The sequence below is a fragment of the Danio rerio genome, chromosome 24 (assembly GCF_052040795.2).
Source record: "Danio rerio strain M-AB ecotype USA chromosome 24, GRCz13ab, whole genome shotgun sequence".
NCBI lineage: Eukaryota > Metazoa > Chordata > Actinopteri > Cypriniformes > Danionidae > Danio > Danio rerio.
In genome coordinates this window covers 30700908-30726890 of record NC_141044.1, presented here as the reverse complement: position 1 = coordinate 30726890, position 25983 = coordinate 30700908, and the positions used below count along the sequence as shown (strand labels likewise).

The window sequence follows — 25983 nt, the reverse complement described above, 5'->3', positions numbered from 1 at the left end:
TGGTTGACAAGAGCCATCTGGGCTTCTTTGGGGGGCCAGTGGCTAGGATGCATGTCTTGAAGGCATCAGGTGACCACCTTTCTAGGATCTGGATTTGTTGCTGCCCTTTGTACTTCTGTGATGGCTGCTCATATTCTGAAACCTGTGGAGCAAAGAACTGCTATAAGCATCTCTTAAATCAGAATCGTGTGACAGGGCGGTTGTGTCATCTATAAATGGGAAGAAGAGGGGGGGGGTGTGCAGAAGGAGAATGAGGCTCGGCGGAGCGACTCTGCTATAGCGGAAGTACAAATGATAGTCAGCATTGGAGCGTTATGAGTGCTAAATATTGTCAATAGTGATATGAAGAGTAAATGGGGGGGGGGGGGTATATGTGAATATGGTATCAAGGGTGTGGGCTGTATAGGCAGAAAGTATCTTTGTGAAGAGTGTAAATGCATTAGGAATGGATGAAGAGTGTGATGGGTTGAATGAGGGCAGTTTCAGGAGCTGGCAGTCTTGAACTCTAAAATGGAAAACAAGAGAGAATTAGAAATGAAATCTTAGCAACATGGCACAAGTACAGCAGACATGATTAATTGTATTGGCTGATATTCGTGGGAGGAGTCTTCATAAGTGTATGGATGATTGTGAATGGAAGCGCCTTTGTTAATGCATGTTCCAATACTTAATGTCCCAATGTGCTAGGGTTGTAGAAGTGGGCATTTGTCCTCCTGCAGGGTGGTAATTAGAAGGAGAACTGAGCGTATGGGGCGTTTCTATGCTGGAAGTCCAGGAAACCTCTTGGAGAGCTGGTGAGATGATGATGGAGTGGAGTTTAAACCCCTTACTGATATAGAAGTTTTTAAAAATCGAATGTATTTAACACAAAGTATAAGTATGAAAAGCTACTCCATGGCCAGAAATGTCCTCCTCTTGTTTGTTGCAGTCGAGCAGGAAATTGTTTTCTTACTGTCATTATAAACTGACTGACATTCAGGTGTATTGATATGAGAGTCACAATTGGCGTGATACAAAAGGGTTACTGCTTGATGTGTAGGTTGTCTATCACTTGCTGGGTAATACTCATTTCAGAATTTTATTTACTTTTTTTTTTTTTTTTTAATATATGTATATATAATTATTAATACAATGTAAATATATCAACTGCCTACATCAAACTTAAAAAACGATGTTGCCACTTAATAGGAACTGTGTGAATGTAATGTTTATCATGGCTTTACTCCATCAATGATAAGTAACATGTCTGTAATCTCAACATGATTATTTGGCCCGAATCAAAGTCTCTGCACGCAGTCCATTCATGAATTTGTCGGGAGAGAAGGCGGGACCGTCTCCAGTTTTGGAAAGCTCATTGGATGGTGATACTTCCCCTTTAAGCTATTGGCTCCTTGAAGTCACGGTCAAGAGTTCAGAGTGCAAAGGCCGGCGGCCATTTTGTAGATCAGATCGCTACAATGTTTATGCGTGAAAGTATGGCTCCACTCTCACCAGCAGCTGGATTGGATATCAGTGCACCTTTTCATGGATGTATATCGACGAATGAAGGTGTTATGGAATAATGTTTATGGGTTAGATTGCTTGGTCATTTGCCTTCGAACTATTTCAGCTGTCAGAATGTTATGGATCTGCTGACCAGCGGGAGGCTGAGAGGTGAGTTCTTCATTTAAAGCGTTCTATTCACGCTGATCTCGCCAGACTTCCCTTTAAAGCATGCACGTTACCGAAAGTGGACCGTTAACGTTAGGTGATCTGTGAGTTCGGCTTCTCTCCGGTGGCTTGAATCGCCGGCGTCATAAGTTTAGACGAAGTTGTGGCTTGTGTAGTGAAGGGCAGATGAAGTAGAAGATGGAAGAGTTGATATGCCGGCTTCTTGCGGGGATTCTGGCTCGATTGCTGGCGAGGCAGCTGCTGGAGTTTTGGGGAGAGCGGGGTTCTGGTTGGAGAAGTTGTTGTTGTTGTTGTTGTTGATTGTTTGTTCTTCCATGCCAGAAGGTTGAATGATGCTGAAGCGTAGTTTAAATGCTGGAGCGTTTGTAGCGGGAAGCATTCTTCCAAAATGCAGATCTTTCAACACTTGGTGGTGTTATTTCCAACATCCGGGAATTCATGCAGCCCCAGTCACTGAAGAATTTTCCAGACGCCATTTTCCATCTGAGGTTTAGAACAGCAACTGGTGAGTCAAACTACCTAAATGTTGGTATTTTAATGACTTTCTTTAAGGAAATACAGTTGTCAATCAAATGTACATGTTCAACACATTTTTTTCACGCTTAATGCTATTTCAAGAGTTCCCACTTAGATATGCTTGACACTTATAGCAGGTTTGGCATGCTGTCCCAGGAGAGAACCCTGAGCTCGGAGATATTTGAGCCCAGGGCTCCCGCCCGGTCTAGAAGCATATCAGGAGAACCGAGATCAGGTAGGTCTCAATCGCTCCCCCTTTAGAAGGGGAGAAAAAAGGAGGAGATGGGGTGGAAGGGGGGATTCTTCCAAAATGAAGGAGATGGGGAGAAAGTGATCCATTTATACTAAGCTAGGATCATTCTGATTGGATTATTACTGATTACGGATGAGTGGCCAGCGGTGCACAATCATATCACGTGCTCCTCTCGAAATTAGTTTATGAAACTTCACTTTGTGCGTTGTTACCCATCTGTAAAATAAAATCGACACTTCTTTAATTCGAAGCAAACTAGCAAGGGAATCCCTGGAGCCGCCTAGCCTACTCTGCCCGAATGCTAACGGCAACACAGGATGGTTTCCATGAGCTCTGGAGAGTTTCTAAAACATATCTGGTGAGTAAATGAACATATGCTTACTTGTAAAAGGCTTTCTGACTAAAACATATGATTGTTTGTTATTCGTGTATGTGAAGTGGTTATGAATTATTAGAAATTGAAAATCCAAGTTTATTTGTCTTTCTAGTCCGTACACTTTAGTTTTATTAAGTAGAAAATAGAAAATAAATATTGTAAATTAATGTAATGTGATGCTATGATTTACATTTTTCCGATTGGCTACTTCTACTTCATACCTAATGAGGGGGAGGGGCTTGCTGCTCAAACAATACACAGACTCAGTAACAGACAGTAACAAAGACACCCCGACCAAAGACATTGTTGTCTTTGGTCGGGGTGAAATGGGATGCATCACCGTTTTAGCCGTTTGTACCTCCATTTCTGGATCTGAGGCCACGTCCTTTACTGAAGTGATGTATATCTTTGGGTGGGTAGTTTGCTGTGAAGATTTCGGCATTTTGACGATGTAAAACACCCCTATGGTGTTTAATTGTTCTTTTAGGTAGGTGAAGATGAGAATTTTTTGAATTCTAAAGATAAACTAGAAGTTTCGCTAGGCTGCTCGGTGAAAACGCATGCGTTCAGCCTGTCACCTTGTCCCCCTTAAGTGCATTCATTTTAAAAAAACAATACACAGACTCTGACGTGAAGCAGCAGCAGCTCCGTGTTTCCTGTGTTTTTATTAACATTACTGTCCCTCATCAGGCGGTGAGGGCGCTACATTAGCTTCCTCTTATGGCGAAGATATCACTATTCGACTCGTGCTCATCATTATCAGTCCTTTACACAACAGTTCTGTCAGTGTATTGTTACAGTGACTGAATAAACCGAAATACGCTTTTACCTCCAACCAGACGGCATGTCAGACAGGTTATAAAGTAACTTAAGCAATTTGTGGATTTGTGTTTACTTGAAAAAGCGAGCCGTTCAAATGATTCAGTTCGGTTAAGTGAACTGAATCGATCGGTTGAAAAGACTCATTTATGCATCGGCTATCCCATCTTGCAAACAAACGAGACTAACTCTTTTACAGCGACTGTATTTTTGCGTACAAATCGAAATACAATTTTACTTTAAATCAGACAGAGTCTCAGACAGGTTATAAAGAGAGCCATTTGTGGATAAGTTTTGTTACTGAATAAGCGAGCCGTTTTAAATGATTCAGTTCGATTAATTGAACTGATTCGATCAGTTCACTAATATGAGCCGGTTAAAAAGATTCATTTGTGATACGGCTAACCCCTCTTGCTAACAATAACATCTGTTTTTACAGCGAGTCTATTTTTACATCTGTTTTAAATGGAATATGAAAATCAGATCTGTTCACTTGAAACGTCTATTCGCTGTTTCATGTAAAAGCACAAAAGAATGCGAGTGCATGCTGTCCGCGACTCCATGCGGCTCGCGCCGCAAATCACTGGACATGAATAATTTAGTTCATTAACTTGTTACACCGAAGCTATGAAGTTTAACTAAGCCTTCACAGATGCCGCTTTACAGCTATTTTTTTTAAATTCAAAACTACATAGGTTTGGAGAATGTAAGATTAGCGGTGCTAACGTTAAATGCTCATTTATCTGGCCATTTTGCGTTCATTTCTAGCGCACAGGCTAGCCACAACAAAGGGAAACACGATGACAGTTATCAGGTTAAATTACGTATAACCGCAAATTTCTAACAACGCAAAACTCCGAATCAAATACAAAAACTGGTTCAAACTGTTAAATGTTTGTCTTTACCTTTATTTTCCAGCTAACCAACTTGTCTCGTGGCTCCCGTGATTGTCTGTCGTGTAAAAATTGACAAGTGGTTAAAATTAGAACTTGAAAACCCAGTTAGAAAATGTACAATAGCTAGTTAAACATGAAGCAAGTGTAGAATTGTATTGAATATTTGTGATTAAATAAATTGTATACCTGTTTGAAAACTGCTCTCCATGTGCTGTCCGCCATTAATCAAAAAGGAAGTAAAGTGAAGCGACCGGAAATGAAACTAGCAATTATCTAGTGTCAATTATATCAACTCGCTGTAATAACACATACTCTGACCACAGAGTTACACTGCAGGTGTTTATGCCATGTAAATCAACTCAAGTAACACTTTTTAACTCAAAAAATTTAACACCTTAAAAACAACTCAAAACAACACTGGAAACACTTGCTGTGATCTCTTTGAAGGTGCTGTATTGTAAGCTTTTAACTCTTCTAAAGCATAAAAATACCATAATATGTTTGCTAATATTAAAAAACCTGCTAAAAAACATTCTTGTTTATGCTGAAGATATTCTTCTCAGAAAATGTGTTATGTGCCAGAACGTCTGTCTTTGTTTTGGTTCTTTTAACACGCCCAATATGCCACTTTAGCCAGTTATATTTCAGCAGCCTGGGTCGCCTTGAACAAAACTGTAAAACAGCGTATTTCATTCATTCATTCAATCAGAAAAACTCTCAAAGCATGTGTTGGGGACTAAAATGGGACCTTCAGTGGACAGTAGCAAACTTCGAAACAAGATGCAGATTTAAAGTTTTACATGAGGTTATTAATTAGCAAATAATATGAACATTACTGGTGTTAAAATTAGCAGGTTACATTGTAACTGTGTGTCCTAACAGCACGTTATGTGGTGAGATTTCCAGGGATAAGCTTGTTTGCACCAGACGAAACACAACAGAAATTAAATACAGCCATTCAGGAGCACAGAATAGTGAACTTACTCAACAAAATGGTAAGGTGTCTAATCTAATACATATTAAACCTCTTTGCCTCAACCTGAACTTGGGTTTGTATTGATCCTGGAATGCAATACCTAGTTCAAAAACTGGGTTTCAAACTTACATATTGCACCTTTAGAGCAAAAACGTAAAACCCTTGCAATATATTTACTCTGATAAACGATTTGAAAAGTTTTGTGAAAATGTGGACAGGAAGAATTTTCATGACAAGTTTGTTCGCGGTGGTTATTGGTCTTTGTGTTATAAGATACTGTCTGCAATGGATGAACAACATATAAACTGTACATATCACCAAACTAAGTCACAGTCTCTTTTTCTCCAAGTTTTGTCTATGTTTAAGTGGTGACTATGGGCAATAAGTATTTTATGTCTAAAATATTTACTCTCATGAAACGTTTTGTCTATGTTGCATTGTTCATGTTTAACAGCCGATTCAGAATTATAATAAGTAAACGTAAATAGCAGCCCTGCCACTAGATGTCAGAAAAGGGCTGAACCAAACAGACCTATAGATGCTGTGACTGAGCTACAGTATCTGTTAGCATCTGTTAGCATTCTTATTCTACTACAATGTGTGTAGCGGCAGATGTGTTTCTTTCCAGGAATTATATTGTTATTTAATTCGAATTCTTCTATGTCAGATTGTATCCACGTGCATCAGTAATTGTAGTCCACAATAATGCTAACCAGCCTCTAAACATTGATGCATTCATGTTTACAGAAGAAAAATAAACCTCAATTTGCATTCTCAGTGGTTTTGACCATTTTCCATCCACTGGTTCGATCAGGCTTAAAGACTGTGGTCTTTAGCACATACACCACAACATATTTGCTCCATTAGTAGCTCAGTCCTGTGAAGCGCAGTGTGGTTATAAATGACCAGCATGAATTTCCAAAGAAGATGTGGTTAACAATCCTTAACCAAGATTAGTTTTAAGATGAAAACAATTAAGACTCCTAATTTTAGACATCACTGTCAAGCAAATGCCTGCAGAAGTCAAGATTCTTATTCTTCATTTTTGTTCTGTTTTATAGGGACTTTATTTGAAAGCATTGTAGTAATTAGAGATTTTCTATTCAATGTGAGTGACAGCCTTACTTTTTTAACAACTGGCACAAGACTTACGATACATTTTGCCAACAAGCACAAATAAAAAAACAGGCTAAATGTTTGTCAAACTGCAAGGAGCTTTTTGATGCTAAATTACAACAAAGCAGTGTTTAATACAGTGATCTAAAACTATGTTGACATTATTCATTATGACAAGTTGTTTTAATTTGTCAAAAATGCAATACATAAAGCAGACACAAACAAAAAAACAGTCAAGTGATCATTACACAGTTCAATGCATCTAAAGAGGGGGTCATAAACATGTTTAAAATATATAATTATTGTTTCTACAGCGACACTAAAGCTTTTCAACTGTATTAAAGACAAAGGGGGAAGTTAAGTGCAATAAAGGACATTAAACAATTTATGAGGAATTATTTCTCTGTGTAGGTGCATACAGAACTTCAGCCAGTGTCCAATCATTAAGGCTCTTTACGCCCTAGACAGGATGAAAAAAGAACAAAAGTGAAGTTAAAGCAAATTACAGTAACACTCTGCAATAACAGTACATAAAAAGTGATGTATTAATAAGTGAACTAAACATTACCCTATTATTAACTAATGATGAGTTGATGCATAAGCTAATCATGAACTAACTTTGACTACAATATGAGTCACGAGTTCTTGTATGTTCATAGTTTATGCTTTATTTAACCAGCATGGATTCATGGACATGTTAATGTATAATTATACCATGACTTTACTTGGAGGGGCACATCATCATTAACCCATTCTTAACTACTCATGAACTCCTTATGCAAGTCCGTCTAGCTTGGTTACAGTGAATAACAATAGAAAAGTGTTCTGTCAACATCAACATGAACAGGTTCAACACAGGAGTTTATAATTAGTTAATAATGAGTTTATGGTGATGTGCCCCTCCAAGTAGAGTCAAAACACAATTATACATTTACAGGTTATCTGTCCATGTTGGTTACATTTAGCTTAAGCTTAAATGTTAATTAATACATTAATTAACATTGTATACTAAAAAGTAATTAAGGTAGTTCCTTAACTCATCATTAATTTATAATAAAGTAATTTTTAGTTTACATATTAGTACATTATTATTCATTTACTGTTATTGTAAAGTGTTACCCAAATTACTAATAAACAGACTAATATGAGAGATTCTGACCCTAACACTGTCAAGTGTCCATTCCTCATGACAAGGACCACAAGTTATTCCACAACCTTTAAATAAGAACACAGTTATAAAAAAACAAAAATATACAAGAAATTCTCATGGGAATATAATCATGATTAAGTAAAATTCACATTTCTGCATTTTTGCTGCTCTCCAACACACACAGACAGTGGACAGCAGTAACAGCAGCAGAAGCACACCGACAACAGGCAGCCACACACTGATGAGCACTGCTTCAGGAGTGACACAATCTGCATCTTTAGCACTTACGTCTACTTCATTAATCCACTCTTAAGGAATTAAGGTATAAGAAAAATTGTCACAGGGGTGGTCTTTTCCAAAAGGTACAGTTTTGTATCTAACAGGATCACATTTGTACCTTAAAGGTATATATTGATACCTACAAAGTTATATTGTACCTTTAATTATGTGCACCTTTATGGTACTAAAGACATTCTTTTCAAAAGGCACTGCCCCAGTGTCAGGTTTTGTGAGTGTGAAAAAAGCCAAAATGTTTATGGACATTTTTTGTCTCTTCTTAAGTCAAAAACTAAGGGGGTAAAACTTGAAATGTGTTTAATATAGTAATATGAAAAACCCATACCTGCAGAGTCTAGTTTTGTACAGTGAGTTTGTTCAAGTCTGCATTCAGTGCAGCAGAAGAGCAGAAGATCATCTTCAGTGATGTTGAGCAGAAGCAGAGAGTGAGTGTTTGCGGATGAACTGACAGATCTGATACGTCCAAAGTAACTTGGGTGAATATTAGTGGGTTCTGGTCTAGATTGTTCCCCATCAGTATATTCAAGTTTCATAATTCTGATAAATGTTTGGTTTCCATCAGTAATGATCCAGGTTTTCATTTTCTCAATCTGTCTCTCTGTGTTTTATAGTAAAAGACACACAATGATGGTATTATCATCACTGCTAATGCGGGTCTTCAAGTGTGTCTTTCATCACAAATGTCTTGTCTATATTGCACTTCTTTTCAAAGAACTCAGATTGACAGTCTTGGCTTTTAGGGCCCTTAAACAACATTGATATGTGCCCTATACTTGTTAGACTATCATTGACTAGTATAATTAACAAACAATCTGAAAGAAGTCTCACAATGCATCATTCAGTCATTTTTCTTTCTTTTCTTCTTTTTCGAGATATGTTGGTGTCTATTATATATATACCACAGCAATCAATGCTTTTACAGCATATAATATACCGTATGTTTCAAAATGGGTGCTTTTGTTAGATTTAGCTAAATTTTCAGTCAGGGTTAAGAGATATAATATAAAAACAGAAAAGTAATTTAAGTATAGAAATTCTCCATAAAACATGCAAACAAATTTAGGCTGTTAAATGAGTTATGAATAACACACAAATTTTCTTAACTAAATTAAGAAGAAATTGTAATTTAAACTAGTTCTTGTTATTTCCAGCCCTGAGAAACTTTTTTTTCTCTTAAAGTAGTCTTGTTTACACCCGATGCTTTTTTTTAAGTTTGATCACAATCGTACAACACAATTAAACCACTTCCAGATGTAGTTGAAAACCCATTTATCTGAATAAGCTTTGTAAAATCCTAAGTGTTGTGGTTTAAAAGTAAAAACATAAAAAGCACAGTGGTTTATTAGTCATGATTGTAATACAAACCCTTGTCATTGGTGCAGCTCATATCTGAATTTGCGTAAGGGCAAATTTTTCCAAAGGGCAATATCAAACACTGCCCTACATGTTTGTTTGTTTGTTTTTTATTTCAAAAATCGTTTCAAGTGGATGTGCGTCACAACAGCAGAAAAAAAGGACAATTTAACTTCCATTTCATGCTGATTTTAGCAGTGATTTTGTTAAAATCAAATCAAAATGTTAATGTGGATTTTTAATTTTGGATCATTGATTTATCCAATAAAGTAACAATAATACTAATAATAAACTAGTTTGCTTTAAAGAATATCGGTTCAGCCCTTTAGTGTATGAAAAATAAAAGATTTTTTTTTTTTTTAACAACATCAGGAAACAGTCATTAAAAATCTCTAACTTTTATGACAATTTGAATTGGACTTTATCTATGTCAGTGAAAAAAAAAATTGATTATTCATTCATTTTCCTTTGGCTTGGTTCCTTTATTTATCAGGGATCTTCTCAGCGAAATGAACCGCCAAATTATCCAGCATATGTTTTACACAGTGGATGCCCATCATCTGCAACCCAGTACTGGGTACTCTTGCATTCATGTACATACACTACGGTCAACTTCAAGTGTTCACACTTAGCTGATGATTGATTATAAGCAAGTTTGGCATGCTGTCCCGGGAGAGAGCCCTGAGCTTGTCGAAATCTACCTGATGATAAGAACTGATGACTAAAAATTGAATGATATGAAAAGCTATGCTGCAGGGTGAGAGATTGACTGTAGTGCAAAATTTAGATGGATCAATTCACTTGTTGTGGATATTTTTGGAATGTGGGAGGAAACCGGAGGACCCGAGGAAAACATACACGAGCATGAGAAGAACATGCAAACTACAAACAGAAACGACCACAGGCCTGTTAAAAGACTAGAACCAGTGACGTTCTAGCTGTGAGGCAACAGTGCTAACCACTGGGCCACTGTGCCACCCAATGGAGGGAAAGGGGAAGAGGTAGGGGTGGAAGGGGGGATTCTTCAAATCGAAGATGACTGTAGTGAAAAACCCTGGCTCTTTGTAGTGGGTTAGGAATGGCCTGATTGGTGGATCATGCCTAGCTAATGCAAAACCAGCCATGTTCAATCATAATCATATGATCCTCTCGAAATTAGTTTATGAATAAACTTCACTTAGTTTATTCAATTTACCTGTACCCCATGTCTTTGGACTGTGGAGGAAACCAGAACACCCGGAGGAAACCCACACCAACAAGGGGAGAACATGCAAACTCCACACAGAAATGCTAACTGACCCTGAATTCGAACCAGTGACCTTCTTGCTGAGGCGACAGAGCTAACCACTGAGCCACTCAAATTTTTTGTCTTCAGTGGACCTACAGTATGTTTAACCTTTTGGAAATTATACAAATTTTCATACAGGGTGTACACAAGAACAAAAGAAGAAACATACAGTGTAACAGCCAATAACATTGTTTATTGAATAATCAATAAGATATATTTAAATATTTAATCAAAAGAAATTACATAATATAGATTTGTTTTACATATTTGAATCTTTTAAATTCACAAAAAAAAATTACAATTTAATTTACAACTAAATTTGCACCTGCAGGATGTTTACCCTTTTAACACTTAAAACTTAATTTAAACACTTTCTCCGGAAGTCTAGTCATAGGGGTTAAAGACAAATGTATTTCCTGATACAGGAACTCACATTTCACAAGAGCTAGACCACATTTCCACCTGTGCTATGTATGCACTTTAGGATCAATTAAATCAACACAAAAATAAATAAATAAAAATAAAGAAAAGAATGCAGTGTGTCTAAGATGCTATTTTAATATTTAGTATTTTGAGTCTCTTATAATTCAGTAATAATTCATTATTCTGTAAAAAAAAAAATGAAAAAAAAAATCCTTCTATAAAATCTATAAAATCTTCGAAGCTGCCATAGCCTTGCACTGTGACTAATTCATTTAAATCAACTTTTTAACTGAAATATTTAATGTATCAAAATTTAGCTTACGGTTTTCTGACAATCTTTTATGTTTGTCCTTAGAGATTTACCACCACAACCACTTAAGAAGAGATCCATTTTTGCTTTAAACTCAAACTGCACTTCAGTCATGCTCATTAACAGTTCACAATAGGGTATTATTTACCCTGCAAGGTAAAGTTAACATTTCAAAAACATTGTGAATTTGAATAGAAACTGAGGTTTATAAACTCAGGTTGTTTTTGCAAAAAAAAAAAAAAAAAAAGTGTACTAAACACATTAGAAGTCATCTATGACTTTATTTTTTTTTTCACAATAAGAATCATGCAACTAATGCTTTGTTTAAATTATATTATCTGATCATGTTGTATGAGTTGATTTTGTAGTTCATGAATGTGTTGTTTTCCCAAAGTACTCAACAAATAAGTCAAACCACTCAAAAAAATATCAACTTCAATCATTTACTTCATATTGTTTCAGACTTTTCCTTCTTCTGTTCATTGATGACTGACTGATGGATTGATTGATTGATTGATTGATTGATTGATAACTTACTATTCACCAAAAGACAAAATACATCATGCACTAAAACTGCATAAAAATGACAAAACTATTCTTCATATGATGAACTTCTTTGTCAACAATTTACACAAACAACTGCACTGGTCAGTAGGACTCTAATAAAAAAGCGATTACCTGAACATTAAATCACATCTCTGCACATGCGTCTGTTTCTTCACGGTCATTTCCTATTGGTGAGCGAAGATTATCTATGACGTAAAAAAAATACAACAGGAAAAAGTCACAAGCGGCTTTCATTCTGCTAACAACTACCAAGAGAGAAGTTCAGAGAAAATGATGTTGACAGGGTTGATGAGTGAGTATATTAAAGGCAATATGTCTTCTTTTGCTTGCATATATGAACAATCAAGAGCATATATCAGCAACATCTGCTGTTCTGTAAAATTATCAACAAATAAAAAAAAATTAGCTGTTGTGGTTGCGTTTGCAAATGTGCTGGTAGAAAAAGAGGCTGAGATTGGAACTCTTCTTTAAATAAGCTTTGGAGTTTTCCCCACTTTACTGGTAAACCCAATATTACCCAAGTATAGAAAAATGCATAAATTGGTCAAATATCAGTATTAGTGGATTTCAGCTCTTCTGTATCATTTTACACATACATTGGATTGAAAACACTTCAAAATTCAATTGATTTTTTTTAATACTGCTCATTTAGATAACAAGACTATAAGAATAAAATACTTTTTAAAAACTGCAGCAGGTAATACATACTGTATTTTTTGTTACCATTTAAAACTTTAATAACTGTAAGAATAATGCTTTTTTTATCTGTTGCAGCAATTAGACAACAAATAAACAGGTAAAGAAAGTCAGTTTATTTTGTAATAATTGCTGTTGTTTAATCCTTAGGTTTCAGTGTTGTTTTAATATTTCTAAATGAAGGCTCATCAGTGAGAGTTCACCCTGGAGGAAACATAACACTCCCCTGCAGCATTAAAGATGATAGAGAGATTAACTGGATTATTACCGATGGAAACCAAACATTTGTCAGAATTATGAGGGTTGACAATAATTATGGACCAGAGTTTAAATTAGGACCCTCTTATATACACCCAAATTACTCAGGACGTATCAGATCTGTCAATTCATCCACAAACACTCACTCTCTGCATCTGCTCAACATCACTGAAGATGATCTCCTGCTCTTCTGCTGCTTGGACTATAAAATTGAGTGGACCTGCACAAAACTAGACTCCAAAGGTAAGCATTTCTGATAATTCCACAGCATATTTTGGCACGGAGGCAGCGCAGTGGCACAGTGGATAGCACTGTTAACTCACAGCAAGAAGGCAGCTGGTTCGAGCCTCGGCTGGGTCAGTTGGCATTTCTGTGTGGAGTTTGCATGTTCTCCCTGGGTTTTCTTCGGGTTTTCCGGTTTCCACCACAGTCCAAAGACAAGTGGTTCCGGTGAAGTGAATAAGCTAAATTGGCTGTAGTGTATGTGTGTAAATGAGTAAGTATGGTTGTTTCCCAATGATGGGTTGCAGCTGGAAGGGCATCCGCTGTGTAAAACGTGCTAAATAAGTTGGCGGTTCAGTCCACTGTGGCGACAACTGATAAATAAAGGAACTAAGCCGAAAAGAAATGATAGATATGGTAAAAAGAATGATATGGACTAAAATCATCTATGGACTATGGATAAAATCATCTATATCCTTACATTCCTTTTTGATTCCTGCATTTTTTGCTCCCAGACAGGAACAAATCTCATTGTACAATTATTTAATTGTTATAATTATTAAACATTATATAACTAAGCAAAAACTGTTACTTGATGCACAGCAACTAAGATATGATGTCTTAAACACTCCATAATGTAACAAGTATACAATGAACACATAATAGCAGTAATAATAGTATAAGCTTTCTTTTTAATATATATATGAAAATACAAACAACATAAATAATAATTTAATAGTAATTACTGATTTTCAATTTTCACACTAACAACTGGGACTTAATTGCTAAACCAACACCAAAAGGAGTGAATATTACGGATTATTGAAAATATTGTCTCCTATTGAATCCAATATGTCCTGTATTTGAAAATGGCATTATCAATTATTATTATTTAACAATCTGTATTGAATAAAGTGCTATATAAATAAGTGACTTGACTTGACTGAGACTGATATGACTGTGATTCTTGAAGGGATTTAATATAAATATTTAATTCATTCATTTTCTTTTTGGCTTAGTCGCTTTATTAATCTGGGGTTGCCACAGCGGAATAAACTGCCAACTTATCCAGCATAGGTTTTACACAGCAGATGCCCCACCAGCTGCAACTCATCACTGGGAAACATCCATACACACTCATTCACACACACACTACAAACAATTTTAGCTTACCCAATTAACATGTACCGCATATATTTGGACTGTGGGGAAAACTGGAGCACCCAGAGGAAACCCACACGAGCACGGGGAGAACATGCAAACCCACAGAAATGCCAACTGACCCAGTGGGGGCTCGAACCAGCGACCTTCTTACTGTAAGGTGATTGTGCTACCCACTGCGCCACTGTGCTGCCATATATAAATATTTAATATACTTAGATACAAACTAATAGAGAATTTGATTACGTTTGTATATACAATTATACTGTACATACAGTTGAAGTCAGAATTATTAGTCCCCCTGTTTATTTTTTTCCCTAATTTCTGTTTTACGGAGAGAAGATTCAACACATTTCTAAGCATAATAATTTTAATAACTAATTTTAATAACTAATTTATTTTATCTTTGGCATATTTTTCAAGACACTTCTATATACCCTAAAGTGACATTTAAAGGCTTAACTAGCTTAATTCGGTTAATTAGGCAAGTTATTGTATAACGATGGTTTGTTCTGTAGACTGTCGAAAAAATTGCTTAAAGGGGCTAATAATTTTGACCTTAAAATGTTCTTTAAAAAAATGTAAAACTGCTTTTATTCTAGCCAAAATAAAACAAATACGACTTTCTCCAGAAGATAAAAATATTATCAGACATACTGTGAAAATTTATTTGCTCTGTTCAACATAATTTGGGAAATATAAAAAATGTATGCATACATATTGCAACTGAAGATGTTCTATTTATGATTCACATTATGTATTTCTTTCCATTTTTCTCTTATATCTTTTGAAATGCAGAGAATAATGAGGGGGGAAAAACAGAAGTCAGACATTTCTGTATCATGATATGGCTGCCTGTGATATCTGTGCTTCTACTATTGTCACTGATGTCAAATGTGTGCATGTGCAGGAGAATAAAAAGACCAAAAAAAGGTGAGTGCATAACAGAGTTCTTAATACCTAAAGTAATTACAATTGTTCTAGTGTACTAACAGCACATCTTTTTATTTTCTGTAATCCTAGGAAACTTAAAAGCATCAAAGCCATTACATAAAAACACAGAGGACAAGCAGGTATTCTCTTATAATAAAGAATTAAACTTACTTGAATAGAAAATAGAAATACTGAGAACATTTTATATTTGTATAGTTATACAAGTCTTACAAAGGTTTTTGTGTAACACAGTACACACCTGTGTTGTTTCAGGGGAATGAAGCTGATGAAATAACATATGCGTCTGTAAACATAAACAAAATTCCAAAAAACAGAGGACATCGTCATCATCCCACACAGGACACAGTATATGCACGTATTAAGTGAAAAGACATGCTTTAATATCTGCTCTTATTTTGTACAATAATAAAAATGCTGGATAATAACATATTCTTAATATTTCTGATACAGCAGCAAATAACCAAGGGACAACATTCTCTATTATTAATTATTATTATACATTTATATATTTACATATTTAATATACATTTATTACATACAGTATTATATATTTTTGTTGCTGTTAGAAATTTTGTATCAGCAGATATATGTGCTTGTACATGTCTGCATTTGCATGTAAAACAAATGCTATGGACAGCTTTGCTGGTGTGACTGGTTTGCTTGGTAGCTTACCACAAATGGCACCAGACTTGAGAGGCAGAGCAGAGCAGGTTTCATGGAGAGCTCTAGAAACCAGCTAAAATGTCCATGTCTTGGATTCCTTATACATTTTGTATTTTGGACCCTCTCTCTCTCTCGCTTTCTCTCTCTCTCTCTCTCTCTCTTGGAATATTGATTGTTTGTTGCATTTGTTATAAGTGAAAATTACTACCAGTTTCATAGTGTAATTTATTTAGCTGTTATACAAATATGGAACAAACCAATCTATCACTTGTTTTGCAACCACAACTTTTAAATGCAATGTGTCATGCCATTAAGGAAGAAAATAATACTTGTTTAAAAATGATTTTTTTTCATGAGTGTTCTTGAAATAACATATTGCAGAAATTTTTATTTATTTATTTATTTTTGCAATAATAAAACTTCTGGCTGTTACAGAGTACAGAACATTTTGAATATGTTTACTGTTAAATGTGATGTGGACCAATGATTTGCATGTCATGCAGGATAAAAATAAAAAAACAAGTAGCAAATTAAGTCTTTTTTTGGTACAGTAGTATGGCCATTAGAGGGCACTGTCCTACATACCTAAACAGCACATTATTTTCAGTAATTCTAGGAAACTTAAAAGCATCAAACCCATTACATAAAAATACAGATGGCAAGCAGGTATTCACTAATAATAAAGAATTAAACTCTTTACATTATTTTAGACATGTCTAAAATAGGCTATGTAATATATTGACATCTAATTTATAAAATATACAGTAAATGAGAAATAAATGATGGGAAAATGAATAAAATAGACAATTTCTGTAATGTATATATATCACAAAAATAAAAAGTGTAGATTATTTAAATAAGGTAAATGAGCAAATTAATCATTACTAATGGTGTACAAATATTTTGCACCCAAATGAGATTTCATTTCACTCTTTCCAAGTATTTAGCTTTACCTGAGTCGTTAAGATTAAATTGAAAAGATTAAATAGATTAGATTAATGCTGTCAGCTATAAAGCCAAAATAATTTATTATTCATTCTTTTCGGCTTAGTCCCTTTATTAATCCGGGGTCGCCACTACAGAATGAACTACCAATTTATCTAGCATATGTTGTACGCAGCGTATGCCCGTCCAGCCGCAATCCATCAATGGCAAACATGATCCAGACACATTCATACACTGAGGTCAGATCTAAATTTAAATTCAAATTCAGTACCTACTGAGTAGTAGGCGGTTTCGGACGCAGCACCTGTCTTTGGACTAGTGGGGGAAACCACCACACACACGCTACGGACAACTTAGCCTACCCAATAGGCCTTTTTCACACTTCCTGGTTCCGGTAAGCGAAGCAGTGTACCACAACATCCGGTTTCAATGCGACGGAGCAAGAAAGAATGGCAGGGTCATCTCATCGCTGTGATTGCTGCGTTCCCAGCTGCTCCAACTCAAAAACGACACTCTTACTTTATTGACCATGATCTCCTGAAAGACGAAGGACAGGGAAAATCATGGATGACAATATTAAAGTGGGTTGAATGCCGTTTCAAGTTATATGCGGAATTACATTCTTATGCTGTATGCACTTCAAAGCGGAGATTATTATGTTTCATTAAAGACTGGTGGTCTATGGTTTATTTTGATGAGTAATTATAATATAGACAAAACTCCAGTTAAGCTATCTGCCTTCCACAAACAAGTGCTCATCATGGTCATTAATTTATAAGCATGATTTATCCCTACATTGTTGTTATTTTGGAATAATAGACAGTTCATACAAATGCAAATCTCTTTTTTTTAATTGGTTTGACAGCAAAATTATTTGTTTAGTCAGTTATATAATAAAGATAGTATACTTTTCTTACAATGAAGTCCTTTATTACAAAATCTTAATAACCCAGCAAGTTTTCAACTGTTATTGGTTCAATTCCTGCAGAGACATGTTATTCATTCATGTTATTTAGAGGTATTAATAAGACCATCCTTCGGATGCATCGTCTTTTGATATTACTAAATCTTATGTCAGCAAATTTTGTTTTATTAAATACCAAGAGTAATGATAGAGATATTCATACTCTTTTCCAAAAAGAAATCATTACTGTACCTTATATTCAATTTTATTATATGTCTTTATTAAAGGGTGAATTGAAGAAAAGTGTGGCTGTTACCACAGAAATATCATGTTAGAAATAGAATTAAAGAAATGTCCTATAAACTCATCCACAGGTTTTATCCAGCAAAACATTGTTTGCAAAAATTTAAAAGTGGGATTGATGTAAATTGTATTTTTGTAACGAATATGAGGAGACAGTTTTACACTTATTTTGGCATTGTACATAGTCAGCTTATAGGGTGAGTTGGAAAATGTATTAATAACGATTCTTTTGTGTTCAAAACCTATGTTGTTAACAAAATTGTACATTCATAAATGTAAGTTTACTAATATGAAACCAGATTTTAAGGTATTGATGACTGAAATATGCTTGTATAATACCAGTATCAACTCTCTAAACAAGAAACTCGACCCACTTTAAAATGTGTGAACTCTACAATGCATTTCATTATTACATATGTTATATTACATTTTGTATATTTGTATTTTATTTATAATTACCCCCAGGTATGTACATTTTTATATTGTAAAATGTTATTTGCTGTTCTTTAAATAAATAATAAAAATGAATATTATCCACGAGTAGGAGCTAACGTGTTTCCAGACTTGAGAAAACCTCACGAGCATTAAACAACCTGTAATGTATTAACCGATAGCAACTCGCCTGTACAGCTACCTCGCCATTCACTATATCTGACTCTGAATAAAAAGGAAGGAGGGGGTTAGCACAGTTTACAGACGGGACTACTGACATAAAACTCATCCTGCTGGATGTTAAATAGCCAGGTTAATCTAGTTTACGAATGGCTTGAATGAGCAGATTTTATGCTGTTGGCTGTGCACCTTACTGCAACCTGACGTTGCAAACGCTGTGTAAGACACGTTTTCTGCACAAACTCTGCAAATCGGTATCATCTTTTAAATGCTGTTTTATTAAGGTAGTTTTACACATTCACCGAACAACATCTTCCTGTCCACGGTCAACTTTGCCAACTTTATGGCAAAGTTGACCGTGAAAAAGTCATCCGCTGTCCCAAGGCTGTCATGTCTCTGCGACTCCTAGCGAACCCGGAAATATCGATACACTGCTTCGAAGGGCGCTTCCGGTGTTCAATTCCGCTGTGAAAAAGGTCTATTTACCTGTACCACATGTCTTTGGACTGTGGGGGAAACCGGAGCACCCGGAGGAAACCCACGCAAAGGCAGGGAGAACATGCAAACTCCACACAGAAACGCCAACTGAGCCGAGGTTCGAACCAGCGACCCAACAACCTTCTTGCTGTGAGGCAACAGCACTACCTACTGCGCCACTGCCTCGCCTATCCTAAAATGTTGATAATTAAATGTACAGTCTATTCTGATCTATTATTATTTGTTTTTGCGATTGTTTTAGAACTTCCGATTCAGCCGCCTATGGGAGAAATGACTAGGAATAATAAACAGCAGAAAACAATCAAACTACTTGTTCTACAAACAAGTATTTGCATGAATATACAGACAAGGTAGAATGATATAATAAGAAAATATCAGTTTGCAGCATCAAGCAGCAGAACAAGCTGTTTTTAATATCTAAAAATGAATGGAAATGAATGAGACCGGAAGTCTCGAGCCAAAAAGACTGAAATGGCTGCGCCCGATCGTACGCGGAGAATAAGGTAAATAGACCATTATATTGGGGTGATATAAACACACCCAGTGCTTTTTTTTTAAATTTAACAACATAAAAACGATCGACCAATTGGAACGGTTTTCAGAGTGATCGCAACTTGACTTAGGAGTGCGGTCACCCCGCCAACTAATATTGATTGACAGGCACGCCTCACCAAATCCTCAGTTTTTCGTTTCACGTCCGCCATTTTCAGCGCGAGACAAAACGATATCACTAAAGGAACATCCTTTCTCTATTTTTAGATGTAAGGCTCATTGGGCTTAACACAAGATCAATATTCTCCACATTAATCGCTCTAATTGTAATTATTGGTTGTATCTTAAGGTAGGTTTGCAAACATGTTGTTATGATTTATGTTTTCTCTGTCTTTTTTTTACCCTCCTCTCCGTTTGCTCAACCCTTAGCTTTCTTATTGGTTTATCATTCTATGCATCATTATTATGACGTTCTCGGTTCCACCAATCCCAGGACGAGCCGCAAGGATTTAAAGCCCTGACAGTCCAGTGTGTGGTGTGCGCTCTGCCTCGGCGTACATCTCAGTTACTGCGGTAATTCGAGTTTGCTTGTTGAACTTCATTGGCTTTAAGTAACATAATGTGATGGTTATTGTGTGATACTAAACTAAGCTTTGACAGATTTATCCGGTTTGTTTTAGTTTAGATTTTTGTTCGATTAGTTTGAGTTTTTTGCCACCTGTGTACTTTGAGTTTTGTAGGTTAATTAGAGAATTAAACGACGCTGATGCAGCGCTATGCATTTTGGAATTCTGGCCGTGGGTTTCTGTCGGGGTGCACGTGGCGGCGCTTCAAGTCAGCGGCTGGGGACTGCAGACAGCCGCTGACTTGGGGTGTCATTTTGTGTGCCCTGATGGAAACCTGTGTTTAGAGTTCTAAAATGCGTGGTGCAACGATTCGGCACACTTCATGTTTCTGCCGCACCACTGAGTGTCTGGTGTGCCGTGTCGCTCACACTGTTAATTCAATGTGCATGGTTATTAATCTAACACACAGTTGGCTGTAAAAATATACAAATATGCTTGGTCTGTGTCCGAGTCGTACATGTACAGCTGAATGCTGCTCTCACTCCTCTCAGTCTGCCTGTCTGTTGCAAACAGAGCGTGGGAAGCCTAAATTAATTTTCTTGTGAAGCAACACGTCCCTAAAACAGCGATCTGTGTACACGCCCACAACATGACACTTTTGAACACATTATAATAAAAAAATCTGAACTGTGTTTTTAACTGAACTTAAACTGGCACTATAAGAAGAACCTTTAATATTAAATTATAAAAAGGGATAAACTATGTGCCCTTTAACTTGAAAGATGGATAGATACTGCTCAAAACATAAAGAGAGTACTTGAAGTTAAATTGTGTTGATAGTGTTCCCTTTATTTATTTATTTATCTATTTATTGCAGTAGCTATATAGGCTATTAACAAAAATACATTATTCTATACCAGCTTAGAATTAACATTAACATTAAGTACATATGTTTTTTTTTAGTCTCCAGTTGTAATTTTTATAGGCTAAATATATGTTCCTTTCAAATGAATTAAAGTTATGCTTTACAACAAGACTCTTTAAAATACATAATTTCAATCAAAATTTCGACAATAAGTCTGAGCAGACACTAAACTACGGTAAAAAATTCCCCCTCAGCAACAAGATATTAATAGGTTTCGGTTTCCAACTTCGACTATTTCCGAGTTTGTCACCTCCCCAGCATGTTTGAGCGTGTTTGGGGGAGGGGAGAGGTAACTGCAACCAATGGCAAAAACGCTTTCGTATTTGTAAACAAAACTGTCAGCGACAGAGATCTCAACACAAGTCTGATCGTACCTGAAAGCACTCAAAAGCAGACACAGGGAGGAGACATCTGAACATATGACAACGAAATGCAGTGAGTATTGTTTGACAAGAATTCCAAAGAAGTTCGATGCTCCGACGTTTTGCATCATAAAATAACCCACTTAAACTGAGCAAAAATAAATTATTTAGTCAATTAATCAAATATATTTGGACGTTTAATTCTACGTGGTATTTAAACTCTTGTATTGGTTTTTTAATAACTTTTTTAAATCCTGCATTCATTATTTGCTCAATTAAACCACACTAGTGGATACTGAAATTCAGTGCACGTAAATGCTTTGATCTATATGTTGTTCTAAAAATCAGCATGTTATGCAATTCAATATATTTAAACATTAAGTATATTAAATATTAAAAATATAATATTACTCGATATTTTAAAAGTGGGTAAGCAAAGTCAGAACAAGCAAATATTCCTGTTATTTAAATGTTTTAGATTAACTGCTTTAGCATGCACTTAAATATCCACATTTTTACCTGCAGGATATCAAGCATTTTCGTCATCGTCCTACTGACTCCAATCAGCACAGCAAATGAGAGTAAGCACTTATTTAAAAAAAATGTTTATTTCTTTAAAGATTACTACAATTTATAATCTACATCAGCTTATATTTATGGTTCCTAATAATTAATGTGAGGTCCATTGCCAATAATGTCTCACAGTAAAATGCGAGGGTGATCGCATTGAGCTGTCCTGTCTGCAATCAAGCAGCAAGCACAAAGGAAACGCACTTTGGAAGAAGAGTTCGGGTGAAAGGGTGATCTGGAACTATTACGGAGACAGCAACAAAGGAGGCTCTTTCACAAACAGGACCGTGAAGCTGAATGATGATTTCTCCCTTTCCATTGAAGGATGTGCTCAGTCAGATCAAGGAATATATATTCTGTGCATTAATGGAGAACCACAATGTGAGATTACACTGTTTGTCAAAGGTAAATATATTCACAATACATATATATATATATACATATATATATATACACACACACACATATATATATATATATATATATATATATATATATATATATATATATATATATATATATACTTACATATATATATATATATATATATATATATATATATATATATATATATATATATATATACACACACATATATATATTTGCATATGTCTTTGTTTAAAGACATTATTGTAAATTTATCACTTTTCTTTTTACATAGCCTCAAAACAATGCATTAAACCAGAAACACCCACAGGTTTGTTGAAGAACGTTCTTCTTTAGTTTTCTCTCTCAATTTAGTTTCTTAATTAAGATTAAAACCTATGAATTAGGAGAGCTTCATTTGACTTTTTTTCTTCTCACAGCACAATCAACAAGCCCTACAACTTATGAAATGTCAAGACAAGGTATACACTCACTTTCTTTGGCATATATTTTGTCTCCACACAAAATATATGAATAAATAAATTAGAAGTATTTAAGCTGTTTGTTTGCTTACTCAGACTTTACTAAATTTGCTTCACCTTCTTTCTGTCATAGATGCAACAAATGAATCCAGTCTGCCTACAGCTTACAGGAAACGGGGTGTTATTGTCGGAGTCTGTTTATTTCTTGTGGTCTTATTGCTGGCTGTCGGTGTGGGCATCAAGAGAACAGGGAGTAAAATTGAAAAGCCAGAATTTAAACAGCTTAACACAGATACACAGAATAACAAAGTCTGATTGTAAATTGAATGACATAAAAATTGAATATCAGAAACTAAATGTTAAACCCAGGGTAGTGAAAATAATGTCAGTTAATCACACCTTCAAAAATCAACACAGAAAACACATACATTTACACATAAATTTAAGCAATTGTAGGTCAAGCCCTTGCATCATTTTCTGTACAGCAGCTGTTAATATTAGACATGTAAATAGCATGATGTGTTTAACTCTTAACATACTACAATTTCCTATACTGAAAGAATTATTAGACAATATTTCAGTTCTATGTAACAAAATGAATAGAGGGGAGGTATGTTTTCATCCTTTATTTGAAATCTTATGTAGTAATATTGATACTTTACATATCCATTCTATGAATGCTTCTATTGTGGTCTATAAATGCCAAAATATGTATTTAATAAATATAATTTTTAAAATTCTCAATATTGTTTTTTCTTTTCTTGTTTGTTTTACATGCTACGATTAATAATTGTGGTCTGTCTGTTACTTCTTAGCTATTGCTTTAATTATCAGGCTAGGTTAGTAGTAAGAAGTATTGTTTTACCAATTTTTCAGTTTTCCACAGCACAGGATACTTATGAAAGAAGAATTATTAACTCACTTGTCATTATGTAACTATTTAACACATGCCTTAAATTTCCACCAAGCAATAATTGAAAAATGCTTTAGACCAGTGTTGGACAGAATAATAATAACTATTAAAATAATAATAATAATTCCTCACATTTACATAGCGCTTTTTGTGGATAATCAAAGTGCTTTACATATTGGGGGAAATCTCCGCATCCACCACCAGTGTACAGCATCCACCTGGATTAAGAGAAGGCAACCATGTTGCACCATGATTGGTGGAGAGGATACAGAGTGATGATGCTAATTCTGATAAAAAAAAATACACTAACAGCCAATCAGCAGTAAGGAGGGAGCATGTTTATAAATATTGTAGATCCCAGGTAAAAAAGAAATATAATTAAATCCAATTAAAATACACTTAAATACCCACAAATACATTTTAAGTACACTTTTTTGTGTTAAATAAAGGTTTGATGGTTTGACACTATAAATATACTAATTAAAAGTATGTTTATACTTCAGTAGGACTTTAGTACATTTGATGAAAGTATACTAAATACCAGTAATACTTAAATAAATTTTTAGTGTACTACAATAAAGTACACTACAGAAAAAAAACATTTAAGAGTTTTATTAGTGTGTTTTTCAAAAGTGTGCTTTAAATGCTTTAAACATTAGTTGATTTTGGTACACTGTTTACATACTAATCCTAAGTTTAAAATAAGTTAATATATAAAAAATATATAAGTAATGTATTGTAGTAGAAGTACATTTTCCCAAAAGTTGTACTTAAGTACACTTAATGTGAATGCAATATTATCACTAACACTTAAATTGATTTTGAGTGTGGTAATCTTACCAAAACATTATTGTCTTGAAGTATGTGTGTGTTGTAGGTCAAGGAATGATCAGGAAAGCCAAGAATGGGCATGCAGAAGGGATGATATGTTTGTGTATATCCAGTGTAGTCAAAATTATGATAATCTAAGGAAACATTGCATATTCTAATATTGCTCTGGACTGTTTATCCTTACTTATCTTTTGTCTAACCAATTACGTGAGGATGTCTAAATAATCTAATGACATGGGTTTGTTGACTCTGTTAGCATAAATATCACTGTATTCTGAATGTAAGGAAGGTCGACCTGTGGCGCTCATGGAGAGTGCTGAAGCTGATTTCTTGCTGCAAGAAAACTCATTAAATTTCCTTCTATTTTATTTAATTCCTGGCTCTTTGTTTTTATTCATCGCAACTGGTCTTTCGCTGTTCTTAAAACTAATTTTTAGTTCATTAAATACAAAATTAGTTTGGGAAAATAGAGCACTTTTAAAACAGTATTTAGCACACTTTTTTTTTTTTTTTACAATTGGTATATTCTTTTAATATATTACTATTATACTTTTGTCACAATCACCAGCAATCACTACTCCATAGATCGCTGGATCTCTCTCACAATAACTCATGTACTACAATTCCACCATTTCTGGACTACATATTTATACATGCACTTCGCCCAGACACACATGCTTCCTCATCTAAACTGATTACATTCACACCACCCGAGGATTGTCAGAGACTGATTGCACACACTATTTAAGCCACACACTCACCCATTCAGTTCGCTGAGTCTTGTTTACTGTAAGTAGCACTACAACGTGTTTCCTAGTATTGTTATCTTGTGTACCGACCTTAGCCTTGTTAGCCTCCCTGTCTTAGTCTGCTGCCTGCCTTACGACCTCTCGCATGTTATTTCGACAATGATTCTGGATTGCCCTCACACACCTGTTTGCACCCGTATTGACCTTTGCTTGCCTGACTAAGTATAAACCTGCATTTGGATCTTACTTCAGTTGTTTGTGTCACTCCCCGTGGTTACAACTTTAAATTAGTCATAAATATATTTAAATATATATATTTTTAAAATACAGATATAGTATGTTAAAAGCACGTTTTACTTCAATTTCAGGGTGTCTCAAAATAGCACAGTTGAGTACACTTAGATGGTATAAAGTTTATCTTAACATATACTTTATACTATATTTTAGTACATTAAGTACAAAATAAGTGTGTGAAAAGAGCACTTTTAGTACATTATTTA

The 25983-nt window shown here is 35.1% G+C and overlaps 2 protein-coding genes and 1 non-coding gene across 6 annotated transcripts; 2 read left to right on the top strand and 1 right to left on the bottom strand.

Moving 5' to 3' along the window:
* Nucleotides 1–3120: 3120 nt before the first annotated feature.
* LOC141380720 (uncharacterized) lies at nucleotides 3121–25604 on the bottom strand. Of its 4 annotated transcripts, XR_015525103.1 has the most exons (5): nucleotides 25496–25604; nucleotides 12123–12196; nucleotides 8396–8467; nucleotides 7783–7838; nucleotides 3121–7083 (listed from the first exon to the last, which is right to left on the bottom strand). It is a non-coding gene; the product is annotated as an uncharacterized LOC141380720 (transcript). The 4 variants fall into 4 exon arrangements; XR_015525100.1 differs by lacking the exons at nucleotides 8396–8467; nucleotides 12123–12196; nucleotides 25496–25604 and adding an exon at nucleotides 15541–15587; XR_015525101.1 differs by lacking the exons at nucleotides 12123–12196; nucleotides 25496–25604 and having other exon boundaries at nucleotides 8396–8668.
* On the top strand, nucleotides 12221–16409 carry LOC141380719 (uncharacterized). Its single transcript, XM_087309767.2, has 5 exons — nucleotides 12221–12303; nucleotides 12858–13208; nucleotides 15147–15281; nucleotides 15372–15421; nucleotides 15555–16409. The coding sequence occupies exons 1-5, from the start codon at nucleotides 12282–12284 to the stop codon at nucleotides 15666–15668; spliced, it is 672 nt and encodes a 223-aa protein (XP_087165893.1). The 5' UTR covers nucleotides 12221–12281; the 3' UTR covers nucleotides 15669–16409.
* On the top strand, nucleotides 21569–23734 carry LOC147831083 (uncharacterized). Its single transcript, XM_087309751.1, has 6 exons — nucleotides 21569–21645; nucleotides 22098–22153; nucleotides 22278–22547; nucleotides 22804–22839; nucleotides 22949–22990; nucleotides 23124–23734. Exons 1-6 carry the CDS (start codon nucleotides 21641–21643, stop codon nucleotides 23303–23305), a joined length of 591 nt encoding a protein of 196 aa, XP_087165877.1. The 5' UTR covers nucleotides 21569–21640; the 3' UTR covers nucleotides 23306–23734.
* Nucleotides 25605–25983: the final 379 nt, after the last annotated feature.